This window comes from Columba livia, chromosome 6 (genome assembly GCF_036013475.1).
Source record: "Columba livia isolate bColLiv1 breed racing homer chromosome 6, bColLiv1.pat.W.v2, whole genome shotgun sequence".
Lineage (NCBI taxonomy): Eukaryota > Metazoa > Chordata > Aves > Columbiformes > Columbidae > Columba > Columba livia.
In genome coordinates this window covers 28,291,054-28,304,095 of record NC_088607.1, presented here as the reverse complement: position 1 = coordinate 28,304,095, position 13,042 = coordinate 28,291,054, and the positions used below count along the sequence as shown (strand labels likewise).

Genomic DNA, 13,042 nt, shown 5'->3' with positions numbered 1-13,042 from the left:
GGGAAAGCAGAAACATTGGAAAGCACAGAGTATTTGATACTGTGGTCTTACAGGGCTTCTTCTGTCATTTGTTCATTTTTAACACTGCAGAAAAATATTTGGGGGGCAGGTCAAAGACCTGCTGGATGAAGCGTGGCAGCGCTGTGGGAGGTGGCAACTGTCTGTGGTGCCCTGTCTTTGGACGGTATCGTCTGAGCTCTTTTCAGTTTGCAAGGTGTTTGAAATAGGTCGTTAGGTTTGGTAAGATCATGTGCAAAAAATAGCACAGCTAATGGTATTCTGGCATCATGTGTGATTTTTAGCAGGATCTTAATTAAATGTTATCTGTTTGTTTTGAGAGTTCACGGGAGCTGACTGGAAAAGTATGAGTCTTTGACTCCACTAGACTGATGTTCAAAGACTTAAGGTATCTCCTTCCCAGTATTGTTCTGCACGCCTTTTTTAAACTATTGCTAGCAAAAGGTAACAGGTCTTTAAGCTGTCCTACTTAATCCTAAAGGCTGTTGTCCAGGATAACAACCAACATTCTAATTATTTAAAATAAAAACTTGTAAACTAGAACAGATTTCCTTAATCTTTGTCACCTTTCTAGTAGTCAGAAAATTGAATTATTTGAATATCTGAAAGTGAGCCTGTAGAGATGCTATCATAGAGTTCAAAGTATAATCATCCTCAGTGACTTCTAAACCAAGTTAGATTGCAAGCTTGATTACAAGGCAAAATATCCTCAGAAATATAGCTCCTGTGGCTAGAATTCAGCTGGTAATTTCTTTGAGGCACTGAGGAAACCGGGGCACTGAACAACCTTAGTGTGTATTGAGCCCTCAGGGCTGGTGCTAGTAAGCTAACCTTTATGTGAAAGAAAAATGAAATTGTCTATGATAATTAGAGCAGCAGTTTTCTTCAGGGTGATGGGATTTAAATCACCAGATAGCAGTACTGCAATTTTTACAAATTCTTGTTTTGAGAATAAATCTGGTCATTCCTGATGAAAAATGACATAAGTTTTAATTTTGTTATAAATGAGTCTTTAGAGAGGAACTGTGACAGGTAGCAGTGAGTCCCCACTCAGTTTTGTTCTTTGTTTGAATACATGTCGCTGGGGTGGCAGGCTAGGATTTTTGAAACGAGAGGTTATCTGTGAGTTGTCTGTGCTTTGGCGAGAGGAGACTGAGGGGCAGAAGAAGAATATTTATGAATAGTTGGTTGCTGTTTTCTGAATGTGTTTGTCCTTTATCTTTGTCCTTTCTTAAGCAGACTCACCCGATGCATTCTCTGTATTGCAAAGCGAGCCTTGCTTTTCTGTGTGCTCTCTGCTGTCTTCTACACCATACCATTAAAAAGCAATGAACATTCATTGAATCAGTCTTCTCTTCACCACACTATAAAAAAATAACACAATTTCCATTCCAGACCACCTCTGCTGTGGTCACTCACCCCTTTTACAGTACATTTCCTTGAGACTCCTCCTGAATCACTCTCTGGCTCCTGGAACAGTTCAGTCCCTCCAAGGCACTCACTTCTTACTTTTACATGTCGTGTTATGTTTGACTGTTGTGAGGAGCTTTGTGATATCCGTAGAGAACTAAACAAAATAATGAGGGTTTTTTCTAGCATCATAGTCCTGGGGTTGTTTCTGTAGTGAGAGAGAAGGTCTTTCAGCTGGAGGAAAATGCAGTCAGGGAGAATACTGCTAGGTAGGATTCTGGTTTTCAGTAGGACTACCTGTCCTGAGAATCCTGGTTAATTACCTAAGATGAGCTTTGTTTTTCATAAATACTCAGAATGAAGCTACTACAGATGAAGACAACTTAACCAGCAACATGAAGTACAAAAAATACAGGGTGTGTGACAGAAGTCATTCCATTGCGAAGTAGAAATCTTTTTTTTTAGTGCAAGACAGAAGATTTGAGAGCAGAAAGAGTATCATACAAACCTATTTGTCTTCTGAAAAGTTAGTCTGTAGTTGATTACCCTCAGAGAAAACATTCTTCAGCACATTCATCTTGGAAATGTCCATATATGAGAATATAATGAGATCATATGAATATAGGTTTGCAAAAAATCCAGCTGTTGAGATGTTCCCAAGATACCAGCAGCCAATAAAAACATACCAGTGAACAGGGATGTGAATTTTTGCCAGCAGGCAGTCTGGTTGAAAGGGAGAACAAACACAAAGATTAAGTCTATTTTGGGAGTGGGTTTTTTTGTATAGTCCTTCTGTATCTCTTTTTTGGAGTAGTCAAATGCATGGCAAAAGCGATAAATAAGTGCACAGGGATCCCACTGAGTGCACAGGGGGAAGGAACAGCATAAACAAAGGGCATGTGTCAGCACAGGACATATGTGCCATGTGAAAAAGATCATATTGTTATTGGGTGTGAAATCCTGCAGCATGGACTGACAGAGGATATAGCTGAGCATACACTTGGCAAAAACTGGAGTGTACTGTGCTGCAGTCTATTGGGACTCAAGTAAGAAAGAAAATCAAGTGTAAATTACTTCAGGAAACAAAAAATATGGTAGAAAACCCATCCTTGTAGGGAGAGGAAAACATCCTACAATGAAGAGAAGGAAATGAAAGAGAATAATCTCTGTTCTGGATTTAACGCTAACGGATGACGAAATCAGCGCAAGGTTCATATGTCCTGCCTGCCTGCCCCTGGGAGATTTGTGTCCATTGGGGCTGTGGAGATTTCATCACAGCCTTAATGTCTGCTAGCTACTCATGACGCAAAGTTCCTGCTACTTGGAAGATATTGAACACCTTATGTAAAATAAGGCTTAATTCATGATCCTTTTAGAAGAGGTCAATTATTTTCACTCTCTGTTTGCTTTCTGGCTGCTGTGTTGGAACAGCAGTTGGATAGATGTGGAAACAATTTTGTTACCTGGAGAGGCTGATTTCCACAGAGCAGGTACGCAGCTTGTGGACTGCTTCTATGGGAAGAAAAGCTTGCTCTGCAACCAAAGCATCTATTTCGTGAACAGATGAAAGACATCTTGCAGCAGTGATTTCCTCAGAATTAAGTAGGCGTTGCCATTTAAAGCTTTCGATGGTAGCAACTCTTAGAACCATGTCCCTGCCAGTCTCCACCGAGCCTCCCTATTTTTTTGTTTATGGGGCAGCCTTGGTTGATGTTACAGGTTTCATGGTCTGCAGCCTTTAATGTGTGAATATCTTTAGGTTCTGTTCCAGTGCAATCCCCTCTCCAGTCTGTCATACATCAACTTGTACTAGCATTTATTATCTTGATTTGTAAGGGACATAAAAAGTGTGAAGTTCTCTTGCTGTTGTCATAAATGTATGATGTTTGACGCTGTTTAAAAGAAAGAAATCAAATGGTTGATGGTATGAGGTACTGTCAAGATCAGCTCTGTCTCTAATTGTACCCTCCCTGGAGAAGTTAACGAACGTGTGTGTCACGGAGTGGACAACTCGGATCCAGCCTACTTTGAGACAATACATTTTGTACTACGCCTAAAGCCAGCAGTGAGTCAGCTGTGGGAATTGACTCTCTTGTGTCATGTTGGTGCCAACACACCAGGCTGGATTCTGTTTAGCAGCATTAGGTAAGCGTCCGATGGCTTCGGGCTGTTTCGCATCTGTGGCTTCAGCTTCCTGGGCAATCATTTGTGAGGAAACCGAAGGAAAAGGTGGGTCACATGGAAGATTAGTGAATGCTGTCATTTGTTTTGCATTTTTAACAAAGCCTGGCCATGCCTCAGAACCCCCAGTGAAATATAGTATGCGGTGTGCCTGCCCATTTTAGAGAACAGAAAACTTTGTCCTAACAAACCTGGATTAACTATATTCCCAGCTAAATTAGTGACTCGGTAATAGACTCTTGACTCCCAGTCTTTGCTGTTGTAACTTTACGTCCACCCATTGAGTCACATAAAAATGTGAAATAGATCCGTGAGTCCATGGCCGATAATATTCTAGAAAATAATACTCATGGGGGAAGTACTTGATTATTCCCAAATTAGAATTAGTCAGCTAGTGTCTTGAGCAGATTGCTATTGCAAACCACACCAATTAAATGAGATAATTACTTGAAACCAGACCAACATTTTCGTTGTGTGAAGTAGCAGATAGTATCTGAGAAGCTATTCATCTGTTGAATAGCACCTTGCTGAGCACGAGTCATGATGAACAGCAGTAAAGCAGAGGTCTGTGTTACTTAACATCTGTGTACCTTTCTCCTTAGGCAATGCATCAGCCATGTATACGAAGCCTTTGAATATAGTTAATATTTGCCATATGAGGCACTTGGAGATATCTGAGGAAACAGAGAAACAGCTGGAAGTAAATCCTGTTTTGGATTGCTACTCAGCCTATTCTCCTTTCCTCTTAATTACCACAAGGTCACGGACAGATGCAAGGGAAAGAATGACTTGCCAGAGAGAGAATCCAAGTTAATCACTCCACTGCCATTCCTCTGAAAATTTACAGTACGTGTATTATTTTACAGCCAATGTAGTAAAAATCCCAGGTTAAGACTCCTTTTAAAATACGTGTGTTGGAGGAAATATAATACTGTAACAGGATGGTCATAGTTGCTTTGTTATTACAGATCCCCCACATCTTTAGCTGCAATTTTTCTTCAAGCATGCTTCTGACATGTGCTTCTAGGCGGAGACTGAGCACGGATGTGTATGAATTCTTTCATCCCGCTGCCTGCGTAGTTAATCACGTGTTGGTTCCTGTCCAGCAAGATTCCCCAGCAGTGCAGCTAGCTATTACTGTATGGTACTGGCTTCTCGCCTCTTTAATTCCAGCTGCAAAACTGTGTTAAAAGATAACTTAAATACTTTTATGATGGCACTATTTAATCGAAGAATTTGTGGTAGTTGCCACGGGGAAACTGTGTAATAATGAATGGGAAGAAAAGTGCCCATGAAACATTTCCTATTAAGAGCTGATCCAAGACATGAAAAACTTTGAGAGAGTATGAACAAATTAATAAATTAAGAAAATTATCATGCACCACAAGCTCTAGAGGCAAGGAATTAATTCAGATTGCTAGAAACCAGATGTGGGCTCTGTATTCTTGTCATCCGCTCCTTATTTTGAATTTTTTTCTAGTGAGATCCTTGGAGTGTGATCAGTTCCACGTGTGTTTAGGGAGGAGGCTGGTGGTGGTTACACCTGCTGCATCTGCACAGATATTCTACTCAGTGTTAAGGATTAAATAAACAAGAGCAAGAATTATAACTTGAAACAAAATCCTTGGAGGAAATTAGGATGGCATGGATGCTGTTTCTAATGCCAGGTTTTAGGACATCCTACCTTGCTTTAAGAGACCAGTTGGCTCTAATTATATTAAAATATCAGTTACAATACTCTGTCCAGATGTTGTAAAATGCTTTAAATTATCTGTTCCAATGGTTCTTTAATTCAGACCCACCACTGGAACTCATTGTAAGAATAACAGAAATGTTATTTCTTAATTCAGATATTAATCTCTGTAATTTTGTGGTTTTATTTCTGTAAGTGCTTTTTGTTTTTTCCTTCTTGGATACTACTTTTTGCCACCTACATGATAATGAGGGGATAATTTTCTGTTTCACATCGGTGACTATCTAAGATCTCTTGTAATTAACATCGAGAAAAGGGAAATAGAAGATTACAGGATAAAAAAATGTGGAAACAGAATGGAGGGCTCGTTGCATGTGTTCAAGGAATAAGACGCATCAGAAGTGAGGATAGAGAAGTCATGTGAATTATCAGGGTGCTATAAATAATTATGATGTAATCTATTCTCTTTAAACTATCGTTAGGGAGAGGAATTAGCAGAAGCTAATGGGACAAGAGCCTCTGTGGTTTGAATTTAGGAGAAGAAATGACACCAGTCTGGGGTGCAGAAAGTGTTTTACTGGTGTTAGATACTGAGACCAGGAAGCAAACACTGGGAGGGACTTGATGGCGTGGGTGGGACAGAGCGAGGAGCGGGCAGGGATGAGGAGAGGTGGTGGGGTGGCCCAGCAGAAGGGCAGGGGGGAGTGTGGGGAGCAGCTGGATAATGTGGGTGACCATCACCTGGCAGCCAGGGACCTGCCCCAGGAGTGCTCAGTGAGGTGACCTAGTTCTGTCTGCATGGCCACCAGGTCACCCAGAAGCTGCTTGTCTCCCACCCCGCTTTGGCTCCGGTGGCTCCTTCGTTTTGCTCTGCCCACCATGGCACCTGACCAAGCTCAGGGTGAGCTGATCTCCAGCACAGTCTGAGCTGCAACCGGGAGTTCAGTGTTTTAATTAGACACAGCGGGAGGGGAGGGAAGAGGATTTAGATCAATGAGAGTCCGGGCCAAAGTAACAGACCCTGAACTGTTACGTACTTGACTTTGAGCTTGCTTAGGCTGTCGGGAAAGCAGAGGAGCACACACAAGTACCAGTGCTGAGGGGGTCTGGCATGTGGCACCCCAGCAAAGCGCTTATTTATTTCAGCAGAAACCACCAGCCATTCTTCACTGCTGTTGAATATCTAAGCAGTGATGCTTTAAACATCTTCATAGTCTTTTTGAGCCTCTGAAAGCGTCATGTAATAGTTAACCTATAGTCTGCAGCAAATCAGGATCCCTTTCAGTAAGCCTGTAAGAAGCTGTCTGTGTTTCACCTTGCATCCGCTTCTTGTTTGAATGTTTGGTGATTTTTGTTAGTCAAAATAAAGGTAATGGTTATAGTAGCACTTTGAAATTATATAGTGCCACTGTGATGCTCTAATGCCATCTGAAACAGCGGAAGGTGAAGCTGTCGATGGCAACTGCTGTGCTCTGCACAGACAAACTAACATGGATCCTCAGAGATTCGCTGTGTGGGCAGCAGCTGATGCGCCTGTCCTTTCATGTGAACACAGAGACGTGACCAGTGCTTTAGACCCGGGGGACAAAAAGCCTGGAGTCAGAGGTAACATAAGGTTTCTCATGTTACCCAAAAATATCTAGATACAGTCTTTGTCAATTAATAATATTTTGTGAGGTATATTTGAATAGGTTATTTGATATTATCATGCATCTGCAATGCTAACTTATGGCTTCTGCATGTATTAAAAATGTTATCCTACAACTTGAAATTGAGATAAGCAGGATATAAAATCATGGAGTAGTTTGGGTTGGAAGGGACCTTTAAAAGCCATGTATTCCAACTGAGATAAATATCCCAAATAGCAATGCAAAATGTTTTGCTGGTTCTTATCAGTTATTTAGTCTGGATAGTAGAGACTGTGTATTTTTTTTGTAACAGCAAAGCACAAGCTTTGTGCTGGAGTTCCCCGTTTCTGCTCAGCTGTTGAAATTGATTTGTTCAGCATTTTAGAATTAGACTTCTGATGGATATAAATACTATTTTTAGGAGGTAATTTTTGGACTTCTAATGTAAAGTTTCGCTCTTTGTTTTGAGAAAGTGCTCATACTTTCTGCAGGATGTTTTCCTGCTAAGCAGATACAGTCTGTCCCACATCATAGCTTTACACAAAGCCTACTCAGGCTTCCCTCCAGCCTCTTGTGTCAGCAGATATGTTCTTTGAATTGATGCCTGTCCTTTCTCTCAGCCACTACAAAATGTAGCTGAAGGAAGCTAGATCTGTTTCTGCTGATTTCAATCTACCATACCAGTCTTTTCCCAGCTTCCTAAAGATAACAAACAGGAACATGGCATTTCCCTACCATGGGTCAGCTGCTCTCTGCAATAAATACGCTGGTGGCTGAAACTCTGGTCTCCTTTATAAATATTGATTTATGCAGAAATTGAGATAGAAGTCAAATTAGTATGCTAAATTAGAAGAAAATGTGATGCTTTTTTGTGTATATTCCTTCTTTCCCCTTCCCCTTTTCCCCTTTCCCTCTTGCCCTTTCCCCTTTCCTTTTTTTAATTGACAATTCTTTTTGAATTGTCTATATTTATTTATCCATACTGATTATTATAGTGGTTTACCACCACATCTGCATCAATACATTGCATAATCCTAAATTATCATTTTGGTTTTCCGTGTTGCTAGTCTCGGAACAATTTTTATTGTTTTTCTTGGCTTAACTGCAGGCTGTCTCCACCCTCTTCTGCAACTGATCAAATTCTGCAAAGAATTCTCTGCTTTGGATAGACTATCTCTTCCCACCCATGTTGTCCTCATTGAGGCTGGAAATGTTATTAATTTTATGTTGTGTGGGGAAAAACTTGGCTAACCCTTCAAAACCATCTTTCAAGTCCTGTAATTCAATGTAGCCTTTATTTACAATGGTAATAGCTGTTTCTCCCAGTGTTGTCCAAACTGAGTTTTCTGTGGTTACAAGGGAATGGAGCACTGTTTTCCATTTTCATGGCAAAATGGTCCTATTTTGTTTTTCAGTTTGGGGAAAACACAGCATAACCTTGTTTAGGTGGTTTTCTAGGAAAAGAAGCAGCTGTTACTTCCCACATTATGCTATCTTTTAATGGCTTGTGTGCCAAGGACTGAGGGTGGAAGGCAGATAATCATATACAACCTGATGAATGTAAAACTGTTATTCTGAGATTGGGACTTTTCTGTTTCTTCCAGTCCTAATCCTTGGTCTTGCACACTAGCACATGAGCACTGAATTTCAGTTCTGGCCCTTGATTAAAGTGGGGGTTTGTTTTGGACTCAAAATTATCTAAGCACAAGAAAATAATATTGCATAATGATGTGGACAAAAACACTTCTCAAGAATTGCCATTTCAGATGGATACAGTGCCCCTGATAGAGGCCAGTTGTACTGAGGTCTCAGTTAGGTATGCCTAAACTGTGCAGATAGGAATGATGATTTCCTTGAGCAAATACAAGATGTGTGAGTGGTGAAAGTAAGGGAGATGTAAATGAAACCTCTGGAAAGCTATATGAGACCAAGGCTCTGGCTTTCTTCCCATAGGACCCACCAAAGAGCAACTGGGAGGAGGTAAAAAACTCTAGACTTGAAAAGAAATCTGGTCTGGGGAAGACCTGTAACGTAGTGTTGTCCTTGACGGTTTGATGGTAATCTTGTTGGGTTTCACTTGAGCACATTCTCTCATGCTAATGCACACTCTCATATAAAAAGTCAAAGATAAAAGGTAGTTTTTCCTTCCTGTGGTGGTTATGGTGTTTTTCAAAGCACTTTGAGTGGGTTTGGAAGTGGCTGTATTAAATTATTCCGGGTCATGGTTGAAGAGAAGTGGGGAAATAGTTATTTGAAGAGTTTGGCTTGTTTGGAAGTTAGATAACAGGTCTCCAAATAGACTATAAGTCAAATCGAATCAATGCAAAAGGCACAGAAAAGTCAACCCCATCCTATCCCAGGACATCTAGTTTGTTGTTCACGTGTTAATTCTTTGATTAGTCTTATGGTCCATATTTTTAAATCTTCAAGCGGTTACCGGACTGATCCATAGATACTTAGGTGGCTTTCATATGTTTTGTTCTGCTGGTAGTGACTGGCTTGATCCTATTCAAGATGAATAAATATAATGAAAATAATGTATCTCAGTCTGTTAGCTAAGAGGCGTTCAGCTTTTCAAAGCTAAGAGACAAGAGTGAGATTATATGAGAAAGATGTGCAGGATTAGTTATTAAAAGATGATATTCTGGAGGAGTTTTTTACTGATTAAATGCAAAACCAGAGAGAATTCAGGGCATCCTGGGAATTTCAAGTGCAGTAGACAACAACCCCTTGCAGACAGTTGATTCAAAGGCATGAGTGTGAAAAAGGAACTGACAGCAGATGGTATCAGGGAAATCAGTAATAGGATATAGCCTTTATAGCTGACAAGTTCAAATGCATAACTGGTCTACCATGACCAGTCAGTCTCCTTTGATGTAAATGAAGTAGGTGGCACCATAGGTAACTGGAGTTGAATCCTCTCCCCACACCTGACTGGATGCTTTTGGTGGCAGTGGGAAGGAGGCTGAGTGACACCCTGCGGCTGTGACTTTCGCTGTTTGCATCCGCCTTGTCATTTGTAAAGGTTCTCTAAAAGTCACAGTGCTCTGCTTGGAAAAGAAACATCTGGAAAAGTGATGAAATCAAGGAGCTGTAAGGTCCATCATACCGTTTTTGACATAGCTGTTAAACTATGGGTTAATCTAGTTCAAGTGTATTAAACCTTGTACCAAAAAGCATTAAATATGTTCTTAAATTCATTCCCAGCATCAGTACTTTGATGTGAGACTGCCCCTAAAAAATGCCATTCACAGGGCTGTTGCTGTCTGCTGGAGAGTTCTGGTTCTTGGACAGCAGCAGCAGATATGCCAACTCCTGCTAATAGTTGCATTAATAAAGACAAAGGAAATAAATAGGAACTTCCTGGAGAAGGAAATTAGGAAGAAGTAGGAGACCAGATTAACTTCCTAGATGAAGGTGGCTGAGTTACTTAAAGGATTCAAGTAACAACAGAGAGAGGTGTCTCCGAGAAGACACACAGATGCTAAAAAAAACAGTGCCTGTGAAAGGTTACAAAATCCAGTTTCTCTAGAAAGAGAAAGCAGGACTGTTGTACAGCTGTCCTCTCTGTGTGCACAGATAGTGAAGGTGGATACGTGAAGTGGCGGACAAAACATAAGAAGCTTGTAAGGACAACGAAGTTTGACAGGCAAGAATGAAAGGAAGACAGATCTAATAATAGTGTGTGTTTAACTGTTTATCTCTCATTAAGGAAATAAGCAGCTTAGAAAATGGTCGTAGTTAACTTACAGCAATTAACAGTGATGCTGTACCACCTAAGACACTGCACACTCAGCATTTCCAGCACACACTTAGGTAAAGGCTTTGAAGGAATGTTTGATGTGGGCCTAAATCTACAGCAGAAACTTCCAAATATCCTTTTTCCCTAGTGGGCTGCTTGTTTAGGAGTGTTTGAGAAGGACAGCAATTCAGTGCTTCATGTACTTCTGTCCTGAAACAACTTGCTGAATTTGTTTTGAACTGCTTGGCCAAGTGGTCCCAAAAATCCTTTTACTGGTTTTGTGTGGTCGACAAATGCTGATTGCCTCATTTTGCGGGGAGCTGAATTCATGTCAAGATGTGAGTGCGTTGGTCTGGGCACCCAGACACCAAAAGCTAGGTATTGTGATTTTCACCACTTTTAAGTTCCCTTTCCTGCCCACCATCGCCCTTCGAACGTGTTATGAGCAAAATAATAACTCCATCCGCCTTCCCTCTGTGCTTCAAGGCACCGTCGCAGTTGGCCCGGACTCCTCTGGGGCTTAGCACTGCTGTGCTGGCAGCCACCGCCCGCTCATCTCTTCACCTCCGGCAGCCGCCTGCTGCGGGGCTGCGGCCACGTGTAGCACATGCCACTTCCACAGCCAGCACATCCACTGCCTGGAAAGGGAAGGGTTAAGGGGTTTGCGGTGGGGGAGATGGCAAAAAGTGTTCAATCCAGAGCTCCATCTGTACTGGTGGAGTCAAAGGAGCAAGGACCTGTCTGCCACAATTGTGTAGGGAAGGCTCCACCAGCACAGCTCAGAGTTTCCTGGAGATCCCAGAAGACTATTCGATAATTTATTCTGACTCTCCCACACAGAGCAGTTTATATTATTTCTCACAGTACTCTGTGGGGAGGGTTAGGTCACAGCTTGGGTTAGATTTTACAATGTGCCTGTTCTCTCTCTTGGAAATTAAGGTTGTGTATGCTATCAGCAGAAAGCAGAGCATACTGAGGGACCACTGATACCTGGAAAAGGTCACCTGGTCAGTCCCTGAGCAGCCTGGAGCCCTGTGCTCCATTGGGGCTGTATACCAGAGGAGAGAAACCAGAGAAGGACCCCCCGCTCCCTTCCCCACTGCACAGGCATCCTGCATCTGAAATCTGGCACTGCCTTTGCTAACACTCCCACAGGGCAACGAAGAACAGATTTAGATGTTCTTGTTTATATTGTTGCTGCAGTCTTTTCCCTAGATGATCTGTTCTTTCTGTCTGTATGTTCTGGATACCTTTCTTTTTCTGCTACAAGGACTTGTGCCAAGAGAAGACCCAAACAAAGTAGTTAGTCCCCTCTGTGCCTCAGTCATGGAGACCCGTGTCCCTTGGTGCTGCTTTAAAGGATCCATGCAAGTGACTCAACCACCACTAAAAAGGTGTCCCTTTCTTGCTGTTTCTGCCTACCCAAGTGCACGCTGTTAAATCGCGAGCCCTGCAGCAGGTCTAGATCATGTTCCACAGATAAGTGGTAAGTAACTAAAGCTTTGAGTGTCCTGCTAACAGAGCGTCACCCAAGCATAATCCAGGCCCTGACTCAAATTGACAAGGACAGGCTGGCCTCTGAAATAATCTCTTTAAATAGCAGCAGCCATCTCTCGCACAGACGCTTCCCTCCCCAGCCAGTGCTGGAGGGCTGTGTACAGCACGTCACCCACTATTTCCCACCCAGGCACTGTAGGGCTGGCACTTCTCACAGGCAAGTGTGTCCCCTGCCTGCAGCCTCCCAGCTTTGCTTTGCACCGGGAATTACAATGAATTTTGCAGCACAGTTTCTCTACTCCAGGGCATTAAAAAACAGAAGTCCCAGGGACCGCTCCAGGGAAGATGAAGAGTACGATCCTTTCTGGCAAAGGTTGGAGAATATTGCTGTCTGACTTAGAGCTAGAGCGCTCCTTTCTCCCCCTCAGGGGTCATGGTCAGCCCTCGGGGTCCACCCAGGGCCAGGCCCAAGGACATGACAACCCCTGGACCCCTCCTGCCTCCTTACGGTGTCGTAGTTGGAGTTTTGCTTCGCCTCGTTGTTTATTTAGTCGCTGTGCTGTATAGGTAATACTTTCTTTTTCTTTTCTTTAGTCTCTAAAAAAAAGAAAAAAAAAAAAGAAATCTTTAATAATTTTCTGGTATCTCCCGGGGTTCTGTGGTTCAATTGCTCTTGGGGTTGTCCACTGGGTGCACTGGGACTGTCCGTACTTTAGACCTGAGTGGTTCAGCTTTTTCACTTCTTCAGAGCACGATATTAGAAATAACCCTGGACAGGCCAACGGACTTCTGAAAATGTATCTTGGGATAGCCTGTATCAGATCCAGGTATTACAGGTGTTCTGTGGTTGTCTTTGCTCTGGTGTTTATGGTC

The 13,042-nt window shown here is 42.1% G+C and overlaps 1 protein-coding gene across 5 annotated transcripts in view; it reads left to right on the top strand.

Annotated features, from left to right (window-relative positions):
- The first annotated feature begins 12,348 nt into the window (after positions 1-12,348).
- The window catches only part of LOC102097055 (L-threonine ammonia-lyase), a 31,962-nt gene continuing 31,268 nt past the window's right edge, over positions 12,349-13,042 (top strand). For 2 of the 5 annotated variants that reach the window (XM_065067731.1, XM_065067730.1), the window contains exon 1: positions 12,349-12,542. In XM_065067731.1, the coding sequence (XP_064923803.1) occupies positions 12,442-12,542 (101 nt within the window). In that variant the 5' untranslated portion in view covers positions 12,349-12,441. Of the gene's footprint in view, positions 12,737-12,917; positions 12,997-13,042 lie in introns of all 5 variants that reach the window. The other 3 variants (XM_065067728.1, XM_065067726.1, XM_065067729.1) reach the window with 2 other exon arrangements.